Here is a 14715-nt window from a genome sequence, read left to right on the forward strand (position 1 = left end):
TATTTGAAGTCCTTCCTTCATGTTGTGCATATGTAGGTTATAAATGTTTCATCAGTTCCAGTTTCAAAAGCAGAAGTGCTACACGCTTCTCTTATGTAACTAGTGATAGAACTTGAGGGAATGGACTCAAGACATGCCAGGGGAGATTCAGGCTGGACGTTAGGAAGTACTGCTTTTCTGAAAGAGTGGTCAAGTGCTGGATGGGCTGCCCAGGGAGGTGGTGGAGTCACCGACCCTGGTGGGGTTCAAGGAATGTTTAGATGCGTTGATGGACATGGTCTAGTGAGAGTGATGGTGGATGGTAGGACTGGATGATCTCATAGGTCTTTTCCAACCTTGGTGATTCTGTGATTCTATGCTAAGTATTTATATGATGTGCTATTTCCATGGACTTCTGAGTATCTATAGAGTTGAGAAGATGATTGGTTTTACTAAGGGGGGAGTGGGACGTAAAAATATTACAGGATATTCAAATCATTTTGGAGGAAAGGGAGATGAGGATAAAAGCAAATAAAGAGCAAGATGTGTAATTCTTATTTTAAAACCTATATATTCTTCCCCTTTCCCAGACTAGTTAACTAAAGTTGGAGAGGGATATTGTTTTTATAACAGATGTTAGCTACAGAGTTGCTGGAGGCCCCTTTAAACAACTTACAGCGGTGTTCAGTGTTTCAAAATTAAAAAAGTTTGTTTACAGAAGGTAAGATTTCCCTGAAGTGTATTAAATGAGCAACTTGCACCTAAAAATCACATTGAAATACCGATTCAGTAAAACATCTGTGCTTTAGGTTCTAGCCACCAGTTGCCATAAATTAGTTTTGAGTATGTTTGCATTTAACTTTTTCCCCTTTTAAGGAGCTAGGCATGCCATATAATGTTCCTGCTTAGCACAGAACAGTTGCAGAATTTACCAGCTGCACCTTTAACTGTTTGATATCCTGTAAGCAGAACTGAGTTCTGGAAGTGTCAGGCTGATGTAACAGTGCTTCGTATGGAGAACATTAGTTGTTCCTAGATCAGATTCATAAAATGTAAACAGGTTCAAGATTACAATCACGCTAACACCACCTTCCCAGCGAGAAGAAATTTATCTATTCATCAGGGTCTGTAGGAGCTTATTATGTGTGTTTGTGTTTTGTAAAGTCTGTCTGAAAATGCAGTACTCTGTGTGGAACTGGAAAAGTATTGTCCTAAGAGACAAGTCATTGATGATCATCAGGTATGGGGGTAGTTTAACATGAACAGTACAAACAGATCTACCCTGCAAATAAACAGCCACTTTGCATGCTGATACTTTCAGCACAAGTATAGGAATACATCTTGTTATATAATTCCCAGTGAAAATGGGGGATCACTAAAAATTACTTAAGACTGTATTTTTTGTAATGTGAAGTTAGACTGTGTTGTATTTGGCTTCTTTGTAGGTAGTTTCTGGGATTTTTGGTTTTGTTTTTTAACAGGTCGCCAATTAACATTTTATATTCATTTGACAATGTAGATTTTATTTGTATGAGACAGAACAAATTGATGGGGTGAATCCATTCCGTATGAGATGACATGGAGTAGTCAGAATGAAATGAACTTTGTTGATAGTCATATCTTTGTATGATACTGCCAATATAGTCTCTGCCTTATAGTTTTAAATCCTTACTAATGGATGGATCTCAGGATCGGAGGCGCTTTTGAGAGCTCTCCTAAGACAGGCTTTTATTATTATTGCACTCCAACTACTTTTTGTTCTTCTGCGTGCCAGTGTGGCTCTTTGAAGACAGTTGGCCATTACTGCTGTGCTTTAGTTTTGTAAAGGTGCTTGTGAGGGAAGGCTGTCAAAAAGAGTCGTGAGATTTGATAATCCTTCTTGTAATCCTCTTTATTGAACATCTCAAAGTGGCTTTTGTGTTATGAGTGAAAATCTGACCCACGTGTAGCCACTGAGAAGTATCTTCTGCTACTTCCTCAGCAATCTAAACTGTGATCTGTAGTGAAAAACGATGAAAAGTGTCTTAGAGGAAAGAGTCTGTATGTAAAGGATGATACTGTGTCACTACCTGCATTTGCAAATTGTGGAGTCTGCAAATCTGCAAACCGTCTGTGTGTAAATGGCCACATAGATCTGTTGTCCAACTGTCCTCCGACCTGTTTTGATATGTAGGTGCTGGGACTGTCTGCTTTACTTCTCTGCTTGCCAGTGTCTGCCAACACATGCCTGGCATTAAACCTGTTCAGAATCAAAAAGGAGGAGTCCTCTTTCATCCTGAAGCATTGATGAAAGGTGGTTCTACTTCAGCTGTTGGAAATATTAACGAACGGCTTAAACCCAGCTGAATATAGACTGGTACAGACTGCTCACAGCTGCTTTACTCTTCTCTTTTGGAGGCAGGCTTTTTGACCCTCTGGAGTTTTCCATTTCTCTCCCTTTTTCTTTGTCTTTTTCTCTCATGTTGGCTGCCACCCACATGGTTTTTCCTTCAGGTTCTTTCTCTAGCCAGAAAGACTGGGCATAATTCCCTTGAGATGCCTTCTTAGGGTCTTCTGGAGAGAATTGTCAGAAGCCATTCAAGGAACTTGCCTTTCCCACAGGCTAAAATCACACACTGAGAAACAAGTCATAGACCTGCAAGACTACCAACCTGGTAATATGGCAGTCATAACATTTTATCAGTGCCAACCTTCTGTGTCCTCTTACTGCTCAGAGATTTGGCTCATACCGAGAGCTGGTTTCCATTTGTCTCAGCTTTGTAGCAATTGAATAAATTTTCTTTTCTTAATGAATTAAATATAGGAGCAAGGTGTCTGAGCTCCCTTTGTTGTTCTGTCAAAAGACGTGTATGCTGAATGGTTGTTGTTTTTCACAGATGCACCTGAAATATAACTTGACTACATGAATCACACTGATGTGTAGAATTTAATTGCATTGTTTACTTTAATCTTCTTCAAAGAGCCAAGAGCTTTGGAGTGTTATATTTGGAAATGTTAAGTCGCTTTGCATACACTGCAGCAGCATCAGAAAAAAAAAAAACAAAAAGCACACCTTATCACCTCACTGTGCTTTTGTGTGTAATTCACTTCATTAAGGCATTTGATGTTGATTTTGTTTTGCCCACCGCATGTTTTGGCTGAGCTTTGTGATGCCTCGTTAAGAGATTTGTTATTGAAGTCTGAGGACTAATCAGGGGCTGTGTCTGTTCAAGGGGACCGTTCAGTGTTTTGTGTGGAAAGCAGAGCAGATTTTAGCGTTGCATTTGTCCTTTGACCTAAGTAAAAAAGCCATTGATCAGTTATTGAAAGAGGATGAAAACTCTAAGTAGTAAAAAAATACCCGCTCTCCTCTGCCTTTAAGGTGTGTTGAAGAGAAGTTGTGCATAATAATGGGAAAAATGCTCCATAACAGCTTCCCTTTGGCTGCAGTCAGCAGCCTGCACGCCATAAATGATGAGATAAGAGGATATTTTATGAGCTGTGCAGTTTTAGCAGAATGAGTTGTGCTTCTGGACTTACTGTGAGGACTGTTTATAGGGTTTTTTTTGCTGTGTCCTCGTGGTTTAAGTTAATGCTCTGGAATGGAGATGAATCTCTGGAAAGATGGATGACAACAAAATCCAAAAGGCAGCATCCCTGTACCTTTGGTGAACTGTTAGACCTGTCTGCTGCTGCCAGACAGCCTAGTTAGCACTCAGTTAGTTAGTGCTTCGTGCCCACTGCCATGGATTGGCTACCACCAGGCAGGGTTGCAGGCCATCACACCACCCCTCCGGGTCAGAGCTGCGCTTTGCATCCAAGGGGAGCCTGCTGGGATCCACAGGCATTCTGCTGACACGTTGGAGAGTGGGAGTGTTCAGACAGAGAGGAAATGCTTATTCCATCTCCTTAACCAAAGTATGAGCCATTTAACATTTGTTTGCTGTCTGATTCCACCTTTTTGATCTCCCTTTCTTCTGTGCTTGATCAGGAGGACTAGATTGCCTAACAGGCTTTCATTTGGTACTTTCAGTAGTGAGCGTGGTAGTTGACAACATGCACAGGTGTGCATAGATATTAATCAATAGGAAAAAAAGTATATTTCTGTATCCTCGGATCCAGTTGGGGCCTGGTGTATTTGGTCAACAGCTCTGATGCTTGAACTATACTTGTACTGCCCATATCTGTAAAAGTAGTCAGAAATGCACTGGTTTGATCATCGTCCTGCTGATGCACTGTTGTCTTTGTAAAGGAAATGTCTTATTTACAGGACGATGCACCAGTTTGGCTCTGGCACCTGAGTATGCGTGATGAACTTTTGAACCTGCAGTACAGCCTGTGGGATTGATACTGTTCTAAATAAGTGAGCATTTGGGGTTTGCCTGGACATGATGTAATGAGATAATTGCAGAACCATTTGGCTTTTAACCGCAGACGTAACCTTTTTTTTTTTTTAATGTACTTTATTTAGCTTCATAAAATAAAAAGGCATTAATCTTAAGTCTCTGCTGCTTCATCATGTGATGGATTGAATAACATGAAACTCCTCCGAAACTTAGTTTTAAAGAATGTCAGTGTTATTTTTAAGTGTCTCCAGCAGGAGGCTTTCTGTCTGAAAGGAATCCTGAAGACGTCTGTGCAATAGCAATGCAAAATGAACTGTTACAGCATTGATTTCTTTTGTGTGCAGCATGGCTAAACGCAGCGTGCAGCAACTGACTGCTTACCTCTGCTGTTGCACTGGTGGTGTTTGGGAGATCTAGGTTGTTCCATGTGTGCTAGCATTTATGATTTTTTTTCAGCTAGAATTCATCTAGTAGAATCGGTGACAATGTATTATTTGTATTTCTTTGATGAGGAAATGTTGTTCCCCAGAAAACTGTATAATCAAAGAGATGCACGTTACTTTCACAATTTTGTGCAGTATTGCAAGAGCAACTGTAATGGCAACATCAAGTTTCAATCTGAAGATTTCTGTTGTTGTTGTTATTTGGATACCTACCACACACAGGTGTGTGTGCATGTTAAAAGTCAAATGCTAATTTAATAAGATGCGATTATCACTAATCACATACAAAAAATAAATTGTGTGCACCTGTTGTCTACCAGGTATGGGCAGAGCCTTACAACTTACTGTATGTGAAATTGTGGTGAAACTGTTGATCTGACTGACCACTAGGTTGTTAGACATCTGGTGGTTTAATATTACATTGCCTTTGGATAGTTTATGTTTTTAATACGAAATAAATATGGCTTAGACACTTAACTGCTTACAAGTCAGGGAAATACAGAGTTGAAATGACTGCGTTTGTCTTCAGATCTTTAAAGGAAAACAGGAGTGTTGTACAGGGAAGCCAACTTAATTATCTACAAAGTACAAGTTTAATATTTTGATTCTGAATAAAGAAATAATGATCGAACGACAGTAAAGATTGTTTAAATTTCTACCTCAACCACAAGTAATGCATAGCCTAGATTAAAGCACAGCAGTTGTGCACCCATGAAGCATCTCTAATGAAAGATGGAAGCTTGAGTCATGTTGGAAAAGAAAATTATAGTCTTTTGAATTAAATACAGTACAGAGCTTGATGCTGTCTGCAGTGAAAATTTTCAAGTAGAACTTATTTTTTCCTGTTTTTTCATGTGTCTCACAGGTCATAAATGTTGATGGAACGATGAGGAAAACCCTGTTAGAAGATAAACTTCCACATATATTTGGGTTCACACTGCTGGGTGATTACATCTACTGGACTGACTGGCAGAGGCGAAGCATTGAAAGAGTTCACAAGATAAGGGCTAGCAGAGACATTATTATTGATCAGCTCCCAGACTTGATGGGCCTTAAAGCAACAAGTGTTACCAAAGTTTTTGGTAAGTGTGGTCAATCACAGAGTGAGTCTAAAGTAGTTTCTAGAAGCTCTTGCTTTCACTAGCAGCTATTAAGCAGCTGTTCATCACTTGTAGTGAGAATAACTATGGTCTTTAGTGTTTGAAACATTTTAAAGGAAAGCACTTGTTTTTGTAAAGTTGGGAAAATAGAGTGTTGCAAAAGAAATTTGGGCTTCCAATTTTATAATGATATTCAACCTGAGTCCTCTGCAGCTTCCACCACACTCTGAATTTTTGTGAGAAGAATTTTATTCCTGGCTCTCATCTCTAGAAGTTCTGGTGCTCACAGGATTGCACCACTTTCCAGTACCAAGTCCCAGTGATCTTCCACTGGGAGAAGGTCACTCCCAATTGATCTGGGAGTGGCAGAATACGTTTTACTACATGGAATGATACAGGCAGAGTTACTGGCTATTAACAGAGATACCTGAATGCAAATGGCACTCTAATTTTTAACATCTGAGCAATTAAATCTTGCCCAGAGTACTTAGCAAGTAGATTGAACTGTAGAAAACTCTCACAATCATGTGGAACTCTTCATTTTACTTGAAGGACTGTCTAGTCTTCAGATTGTAACTTGGTATAAATTGACATCAGATTGTATGTGTTAAAAAAAGGAAAACTGAAAGCTGGATGAGACTGATCTTGGGGATTTTTTTGTGATAGCATGTCTTTAGCTAAATCCCTGATTCCAAATGATAGAGAAAGACACTCGTTTGTCTTTTGATCCTTACTTTTCCCTCCTTATTCTTGCACTGCCTGGTCACGGTCATTGACTTGAACAAAATAAATGAGAGACTGTAGTGATTGAACAGCTGGGAAAGAGCTGCAGTTATCCAGTCTTTCCTCATTATTTTATATCACTGAACTCAGACACATTTTTAAAATTGATGATTTCAAAGAGATATGAAGATGGAGTACTGGACAAAAAATAGGCAGGCTGAATGTGGAAAATTGCTTGCATTCAGTAAAGGAACTAGTCTTTGGGGAAGCTATAAAATATGTTTGTGGCAGTTCTTCGTATATAGGAAGGGGATGCAACCAGCCTTCTAATGTCTGGCTAGAGGAAAAGAAACTGATTTTGAATGACTCTGTTAACAATCCATAGGGTTAACTTATTTTGAAAAGTTATAGTTGCACTACATTTTCACTCAGCCTTATCCTTCCTCTTCTCCCTATCTCCATAATACACCAATATCTGTTTTGTTTTGTTTTTAAGGGACTAATCCATGTGCAGAGAACAACGGAGGTTGCAGCCATCTGTGTTTCTTTACACCCCAGGAGACCAGGTGTGCCTGTCCCATTGGCCTTGAGCTGTTGAGTGACATGAAGACTTGCATCATTCCTGAAGCCTTCTTAGTTTTCACAAGCAGAGCAGCAATTCATAGGATTTCCCTTGAAACCAATAATAATGATGTTGCTATTCCTCTTACTGGAGTCAAGGAGGCATCTGCTCTGGATTTTGATGTTTCTGATAACAGAATCTATTGGACTGATGTTAGTTTGAAGGTATTACTGACATGCGAATTCCCTGAATATAAAGCCACAGGGCAGTTTCTTTGATCTAACAAAGGTCTCTGTTACATGATCTATCCTGCAGTTGCTTGTGTTGTCATTGAATTGCATCCAAGGAGACTCTTGGAGATGAAGACAGTTGCATTGTTGAATGCAGAGTTGGGTGACAGGCCTGTTCCCATTTCAAATAAAAATCCAAAGTGATGTCTGCTCATGCTGAATGCTGAAGTCTCGGATGCTACTTGTGCTGCATCCATATGTTTATTGTAGAAATGCTGTTTTCATGTCACGTAGTAAGCTTGGCAACTCCCCAAGCTTTCTACCACCTTCCAATTTTGATTTGGAAGACAACCCTACTTAATATTCGCTTCTGGCAAGTGAACTTTGTATTGGTTGCTGTTAGCCCAAGGCTCCAGCGTGGCACAGGAGAGGCCAGGGAACTTGTCTGGTTTTCTCCATGTCATGTTAATTGCCCCCTGCTCGCCCCCATCTCCTCCTAAGTCCTTGTGTTCTCTAGCAGTTTGAAATTCCCTTCTCATGTGTTTGGTTCATATCCAGGTGAATGCTGAAGTGAACATTGTGTTCTTTGTCAGTGTTACTTTTTGAAGTGAGTTAAGTTATGGTAGAAAACAGCGCATTCGCTTCACTGGAACTGAATTTCTCTGTTTAGCTTCTTAATAAGTTTTCCAAGAACAGTTGTAGTTGTCTTGCCAAGGTACCTAAACCATAATAGGAAAAAGTTCACTTGTAGGGCTAGTTTACATACCTCTCTAAGACTAACAGGGGTTGTGCTTCAGCACTAGAAGTACTGATGTGGATACCTTTACTCTAGGAACAGTGCCAGTATAACAAATTAGTGTGCTACAGACATGATAACTAAATAAATCTCAGGCAAGCATGTGGAAAGCTGAGGCTGTGGTTGTCTTAACCATTGGTAAGACCAATTGGAAAATTCATTACTTCAGCTGTGTCGTTCAGATCCTAGTCTGATTCTGTGTAGAACTGGGCACCATTTTACTTGTATGCAGCCTCCTAACTTATCCATCATACTGTACTTTTCACATACATATCACATACATTTCAGCATATCTGAGTTTTCCCCCGTCCCTCCACCTTCTGCATCTTGGCTGCAGGTAGTGTAACTTAAGAGACCTCCTCCTGTTTTCATATTGTTCTCTTTGATGATCACTACATCCCTAATCTCCTATAGCCTCTGGTTACGTGAGGACTCATTTTTGAAAGAGTATTATACTTTTCCTGAGATGTGGGTTGTCAAAATTTGTATTTTTACATGTACATCTGCCTTTAAAAATATAAAACATCTCTTAGTGCTAAGATGCCACCAAAAGTAGATAATCGTGCACTGATCCTGGGTGTTCCCAGTGGTATGTCTGCAGGTTGTTTCGTTATTCACTGTTGGGAGCGGCTTATTTATGCATATACAGTCCTTGCCCTATGACTTATTTTGCTGACTGTATAGAACTAGAATACAGATAGAATCAGCAAATTAGCCGAAGGTGACTGATAGTGGAAAAAAAAATGAATTCTGATTTGCTGAATTTGTGACTTAGTCCTTCAACTTAAAACATTAAGAGAATTAAATACTTCAGTGTATGTGTATTCTTATGTACAAACAGGAGAGAGGAAGAAGGGTCAAGGCAGAATCTGCAGATATATTGCGCTTTCTGAAAGTCATGTCTTCTAAAGCATTTTGGATTGCTCATAAACAACCTAACCTTTCTGAAAATTCAAGTCTCTTTATCTTGTGAACTGCTATATGTTTTTTTGACAACAGACATTTATTTTTAAAAAGTAACACCAATAGATTGTTGGTTTTTTTTAACTAATCTCTTTCTAAGCTAAATTTCATTATTTCTAATTTAAATTACTTTTTATCTTAGTGAAGTATCCATAAATCCTTAAATACTTTCACACAATTGTTTTCCAGACCATAAGTCGAGCTTTCATGAATGGGAGCTCTGTTGAACACGTGATTGAATTTGGGCTAGATTACCCTGAGGGAATGGCTGTAGACTGGATGGGAAAGAACCTCTACTGGGCAGATACTGGAACCAATCGAATTGAGGTAGCCCGCCTGGATGGACAGTATAGGCAGGTCCTTGTGTGGAAGGACTTGGATAACCCAAGGTCTTTGGCTCTTGATCCTACCAAAGGGTAAGGGACAGTGTTGTTTTTCTAAGTTTTGTTTCTTTCTACTTGTATGTGACAATGTATTTGGCAGACCATTTCTTTGGGGTCGTAAAAAAAAAAAATGATAAAGGCTTGTAAGCTCCAGAACCCTGAAGGCCACAATGAAAAACTGAGAATTGTGAATCATATTTTTCCTTCTTTCTTTAAAAATAATAAGTGCTTTACCATATGCTAGTTAACTGCCCGTAACTGCGTGGTTATTCCCAATTTTTTTTCTTTTTAAAGCAAATTTGGAAAACAGAGCTGAACTCGATCTCATGAAGTTGTTCATTTTGTTCCTCTTCTCATTGCAGATACATGTATTGGACAGAATGGGGAGGTAAACCTAGGATCGTTCGAGCATATATGGATGGAACAAACAGCATCACTTTGGTGGATAAAGTGGGTCGTGCCAATGACCTCACAATTGATTATGCGGACCAACGGTTGTATTGGACTGACCTAGACACCAGCATGATCGAATCGTCAAATATGCTAGGTAATCTGCTATTAGATTGCATCACAGAATTACTCCATCAAGTAGAGAAATTTGCAGTGGCTGCAGTAAAGCAACTGATCAGAGTTGTAGAGTGTTTTAGTTGAATTTAGTTGAATTATTGTCTCTGTAATGAGCTGTTAAATCACTTATCTTTTCCCGTAAGATGTTGAGTTTATTACATATATTAGACCTAAAACCTGCATCTGACTAATTGGTGGTAAGTAGTAATTAGAAAAAGTTGAAATAACATGATTAATATTAAATGTTCATGTATATCTTGTGTATTTTCATATTTTCCATTAGGATTCCTTTTATTACTTGCATGTGATGTGCTGTGGTTTAGTAAACTTTCTTGTTGAAATCAACATAATTGATTGAATGAAAGGAGATAATTTTGGGTTTTTTTGCAGCTGACATAGAGCTTTTGTATCCTTTAACTGTCCTATAGTTATAAAATAGTCTTCAAGGTATTAGGTAAGGCAGATTCACGTTCGTGTATGAAAAAACAGAGGTTAGGTAAGTTTCCAAATACCACTCAGTGAATCCGTGGTAAAATCAGAGGTGGAATCCAGAAGCTTGTGACTTGACATCATACATTTCATTTCCAGGGAGAGGCGTTTGTTAGATGGAAATCAGCAGCTCTGGTATGCCAAAATAAAAAACATGGCTGATGTGTCCAACATACAGTATTTAAGGAAACTCATACAGGATTGTTGTAGCAATACTCTGGTTGATGACATGCACTGTTTCCCTGCAACCCATTTATTTTTACTTTTGTATCTTCCATGAAAAGCTACCAGTAGAATGAATTTTTTTTTTTAAGGTGTTATTATGAGCCCATGCCTTCTTGGTATGGGGAACCTACTACAAGGGTTGATGTCCTTTATCTGGAGATCTTATGCTTTAGTTGAGAGAGAGAGAGGGAAGAAACCTGGAAAAAAACTGCTAATGGAAAAGACACTTTCTCACACATTTTGAGTGAACTTAACTAGAAACTAGAATTGAACTGAATTGACTTAAAGAAATGAAAAAATGCTGTATCAGCATTTTACTTACCCTTTGCAATTTCTTATGGTTCTGTACACAAATACATACTGAGCTGCAGGTCTTCAGTTTCAGCTGATGAGCTAAATACGTTGAAGTAATTACTTTGATAGTTTCTCAGTAGACCACTGTGTGTGTCCAAGAATAAGAAGTATTAGAAGGAATCACACATTATTCTGGTGATTACTGTATATCAGTTTTGACTTATGTACTCATTATCTTGATCTCCAGCTACAGTAAAACGTTTATTCACAAGATGGTGTTAGAGATGGATGTTTAGAGAGAGAATGTTCTAAAAAGCCATAACAAAAAAAAAACAACAGTTAAAGCAAAGGAGAGCAGAGCCATGCAGTTCTGGATTCCAAGGCTAATGGTGACTTTGGCTTTGGGATCAGTTCTGCTGAATGAATGCTGCTACTTAGAAATTGCTTTAAGGTTGCTTCGTTTTCCAGAGTTTTGGTGGGGGGTGTTTTCCATCCAATGTATGATCTGTCAGAGCTCTTGCTAAAGTTCTGTATTTACTTGGAGAAGCAAAATAGCTGGAGGCAGATTTGGACTGGAAGCTGATTGTGGTATCAAGAAGAAACATAATATTCAAATAATCAGTGGTAAATTGAACTAGTTTTTGAGCAGAACCTATGGTTAGCATTAGTTTGCGGTGAGGAGGGGTGCTGAAGCTAACACAGCTGTGTGCTTGTATTTTTAGTTAGCAGATTCTAAAGACTTGGGTAGGCTTCCAGCAAGAGGGCTGATCGATTAAGGCAGTGTTGCTAGGCTAGAAGTAAAAATAGTGAGAACAGAAGTAGAATCTTAGCATTGGATATTTGTGTGAGTAAGGTAGGTACGGTGCTGATAAGGGCTTCATATTCATATAAAGTGGCAGATTCATAAATGTTAGTGTTTGAAAATGTTTAGGGGACTGATTTATATTAAGACTTTGGTAGTGGATCTCTGGCAGAGGCCATCTAATGCTCTAGAGGTGTTAAATCTGTTTTGAATGTTGCTAACTGAGCCACCAAGTGTGACAGTGTTGGGATTTCTGCCAAACAAATGGTTTCAAAATCACTTTAGGTTTCTGTGTCTTGAATTACACTGCAAATGATTTGTTTCTTGAGTAAAATGCTATAATTTCTCTTAGTTGGTTCTCTGTGAATCTCAAGTTTGGTATTTATTGCTGTCGTGCATATTGATTTTGTTGTTGATCTGAATGATTCCTTGGAACTGGTAGCATTCTTGAATGTGCTTTTCAGAATCTAATTGGAGTGTTATGCATAAGAAATAGAGCAGTATTTGTTGAAATGGCAGTACACTGTCACAGTTTCAAATTGCTCCATAGTGAAGAGGTTATCAGAACAAGGTTTTTAAATGCAAATATGTAGGTTACTTCTTCAGCAGGTACTGCTTAATAATGAATCCCATGATAATGACTGGGGAAATGGTAATGACTGAGTTTTGTTTTTAAAAAGAAAGAAAAAACTTTTTTTAATTGTCTGTCATATTCTCCATTTCGTGATCTGGGAATTGTGCTTTACTTGATTTTCGTTATTTTTGCAGGACAAGAACGAGAAATCATAGCAGATGATCTACCTCATCCATTTGGATTGACCCAGTACAGTGACTACATCTACTGGACAGACTGGAATCTTCACAGTATAGAAAGAGCAGACAAGACCAGTGGGAAGAACAGGACGCTTATTCAGGGCCATCTGGATTTTGTGATGGATATTTTGGTCTTCCATTCTTCACGTCAGGATGGCTTGAATGATTGTGTGCAAAATAATGGTCATTGTGGTCACCTGTGCCTTGCCATACCAAATGGATTTAGATGTGGCTGTGCTGCTCACTATACCTTGGATCCCAACAGCAGGAACTGCAGTTGTAAGTTTCTTCTGGCCGCCAGGTGCTTGTAATCACGTTCAGTAGAGAACCCTGTGGGCACTCAGCAGCACCCAGATACTTGCTCACTAACCCACAGCACAGGGGAATAGGATTAGTCAGAAGGGTGCGTGTGAGAAAATTCTAGTTAAATGGGAAGATAGACTCCGTAACTCCAGATGCTTTTCGCTTCTTCCTCCTTTCCCCCAGTTTTATTGCTGAGCATGATATCATATGGGGTGGAACATCCCTTTGGCCCTTTGGTCTGTTTGGGTCAGCTGTCCTTACAGTGTCCCTACCTAACTTCTTGTGCAGCCCTGCCTGATGGGCTGGTGGGACAACGTGAGCAGCAGAAAAGGCCTTGAGGCTGTGTAAGCACTGCTCACCACTGACTAAATCGTAGGTGTGTTATCAACACTGTCAAAAATCCAAAACGTAGGACTACACGAGCTGCTATGAAGAAAATTGTCTCAGCCGAAACCGGTACAATCTCCACCCTCTTATTCCACACACTGTCATGCTCAGATCCTGTGCTGTCCAATGCACTCTCATTAACCACAACCTCCGTTCTCATCCTTTGATTCTCATACACAGATATTGTTCCCTTAGTCTGTTACTCCTTAACCTGTTCTGCACAGCTTTACCATTGGGCTGTTTCAGAGGCATATTTGCTTCATCATGGCCTTATCTATGGTTACAGATGCTATGGGGTATACCTGCTTCAGTGTGGACTTATCCACAGGTCACAGTCCATCTGACTTGAATTCATGCTGTAATTCCAGACTGCCCAGTACTGTAGTAATGCAGCAGCAGTAGTTCCCTGGCCATCTGTCAGCCCAGGCTCATGTCCATAGCTATTATCAAACTGTTTCCAGGCACAGTAGAGTAAGATGATAAGGAGTGCAGCAAACAACAAAAATGCAAGCGGCAGCCACTAACAAGTGCTCCCAGTACGCAGTAAGCAAGCAAGTTCTGGGGAATGAACAAGGCCTGCCAATTAGAAGCTAAACAATCAAATACAGTCTAACACACTCCAGTCAAGTCTGCTACTATCTCAAACTCTTCATGCTTCATTCTGGGTGCCAGGAAGGACAGTTGTGGGTTAAATCTGGTAGGCAGCTGAGCACCATGCAGCTGCTCACTGACTCTCTGCAGTTGGGGTGTCAACAAGAATTGTACTTAAGCACCAAACACTTCCAAAGCAGCTCAAACCCCTTCATACACTGCCAGTATCTCTTATTTGGAGTACAGTAAGCCTCACATACTCTATATCCCCAACTCCAAAAGCCTGGTGGTTGATCTGAAGTCTTTCCTGCTGCTTTCTGCCAGAGGCTCCTACTGGAGCCGTTCTCTCTGGCTGCAGTGTAGAGTGCTTTTTTTTTTATTATTATTTTTTTTTTGTATCTCATGCTGCCTGGCTGGCCAAAGAGACACTGTATGAGCTATCTCCCTTTTAATTTATTCAGAGGCTTGTTGTTGCTCAGGGCCCCATTTGAAACTGTATTTTTAGATTTTCAGGACACTTGGTATGAGAGGGTTTACGGTCAGACTAATTTGGAATATGCATTCTCCAAAAATCCACAGAGCAAAAGAAAGCCTGTGTTTCCTTTTTGCTAGTTGGTGGAGACTTAGCTGTTATCTCATGGATGACAACCATATGGATCTGACAACTTCATCTTGCTGTTTTATTCCTAGAAATTGGGTCTTCTGTGAAAGGTCCCTTGATCTTGGTTTCATGTCAAAAC

General features: G+C 39.6%; 1 protein-coding gene across 3 annotated transcripts in view; it reads left to right on the forward strand.

Annotated features, from left to right (window-relative positions):
* The window catches only part of LRP5 (LDL receptor related protein 5), a 136974-nt gene that overhangs the window by 99739 nt on the left and 22520 nt on the right, over nt 1-14715 (forward strand). For all 3 annotated transcript variants that reach the window (XM_031608964.2, XM_090140681.1, XM_031608965.2), the window contains 5 exons: nt 5613-5829; nt 7067-7356; nt 9311-9537; nt 9867-10051; nt 12650-12973. In XM_031608964.2, the coding sequence (XP_031464824.2) occupies nt 5613-5829; nt 7067-7356; nt 9311-9537; nt 9867-10051; nt 12650-12973 (1243 nt within the window). The remainder of the gene's footprint in view (nt 1-5612; nt 5830-7066; nt 7357-9310; nt 9538-9866; nt 10052-12649; nt 12974-14715) is intronic.

Source organism: Phasianus colchicus, chromosome 5 (genome assembly GCF_987193195.1).
Source record: "Phasianus colchicus chromosome 5, bPhaCol1.hap1.1, whole genome shotgun sequence".
In the NCBI taxonomy this organism is placed as follows: domain Eukaryota; kingdom Metazoa; phylum Chordata; class Aves; order Galliformes; family Phasianidae; genus Phasianus; species Phasianus colchicus.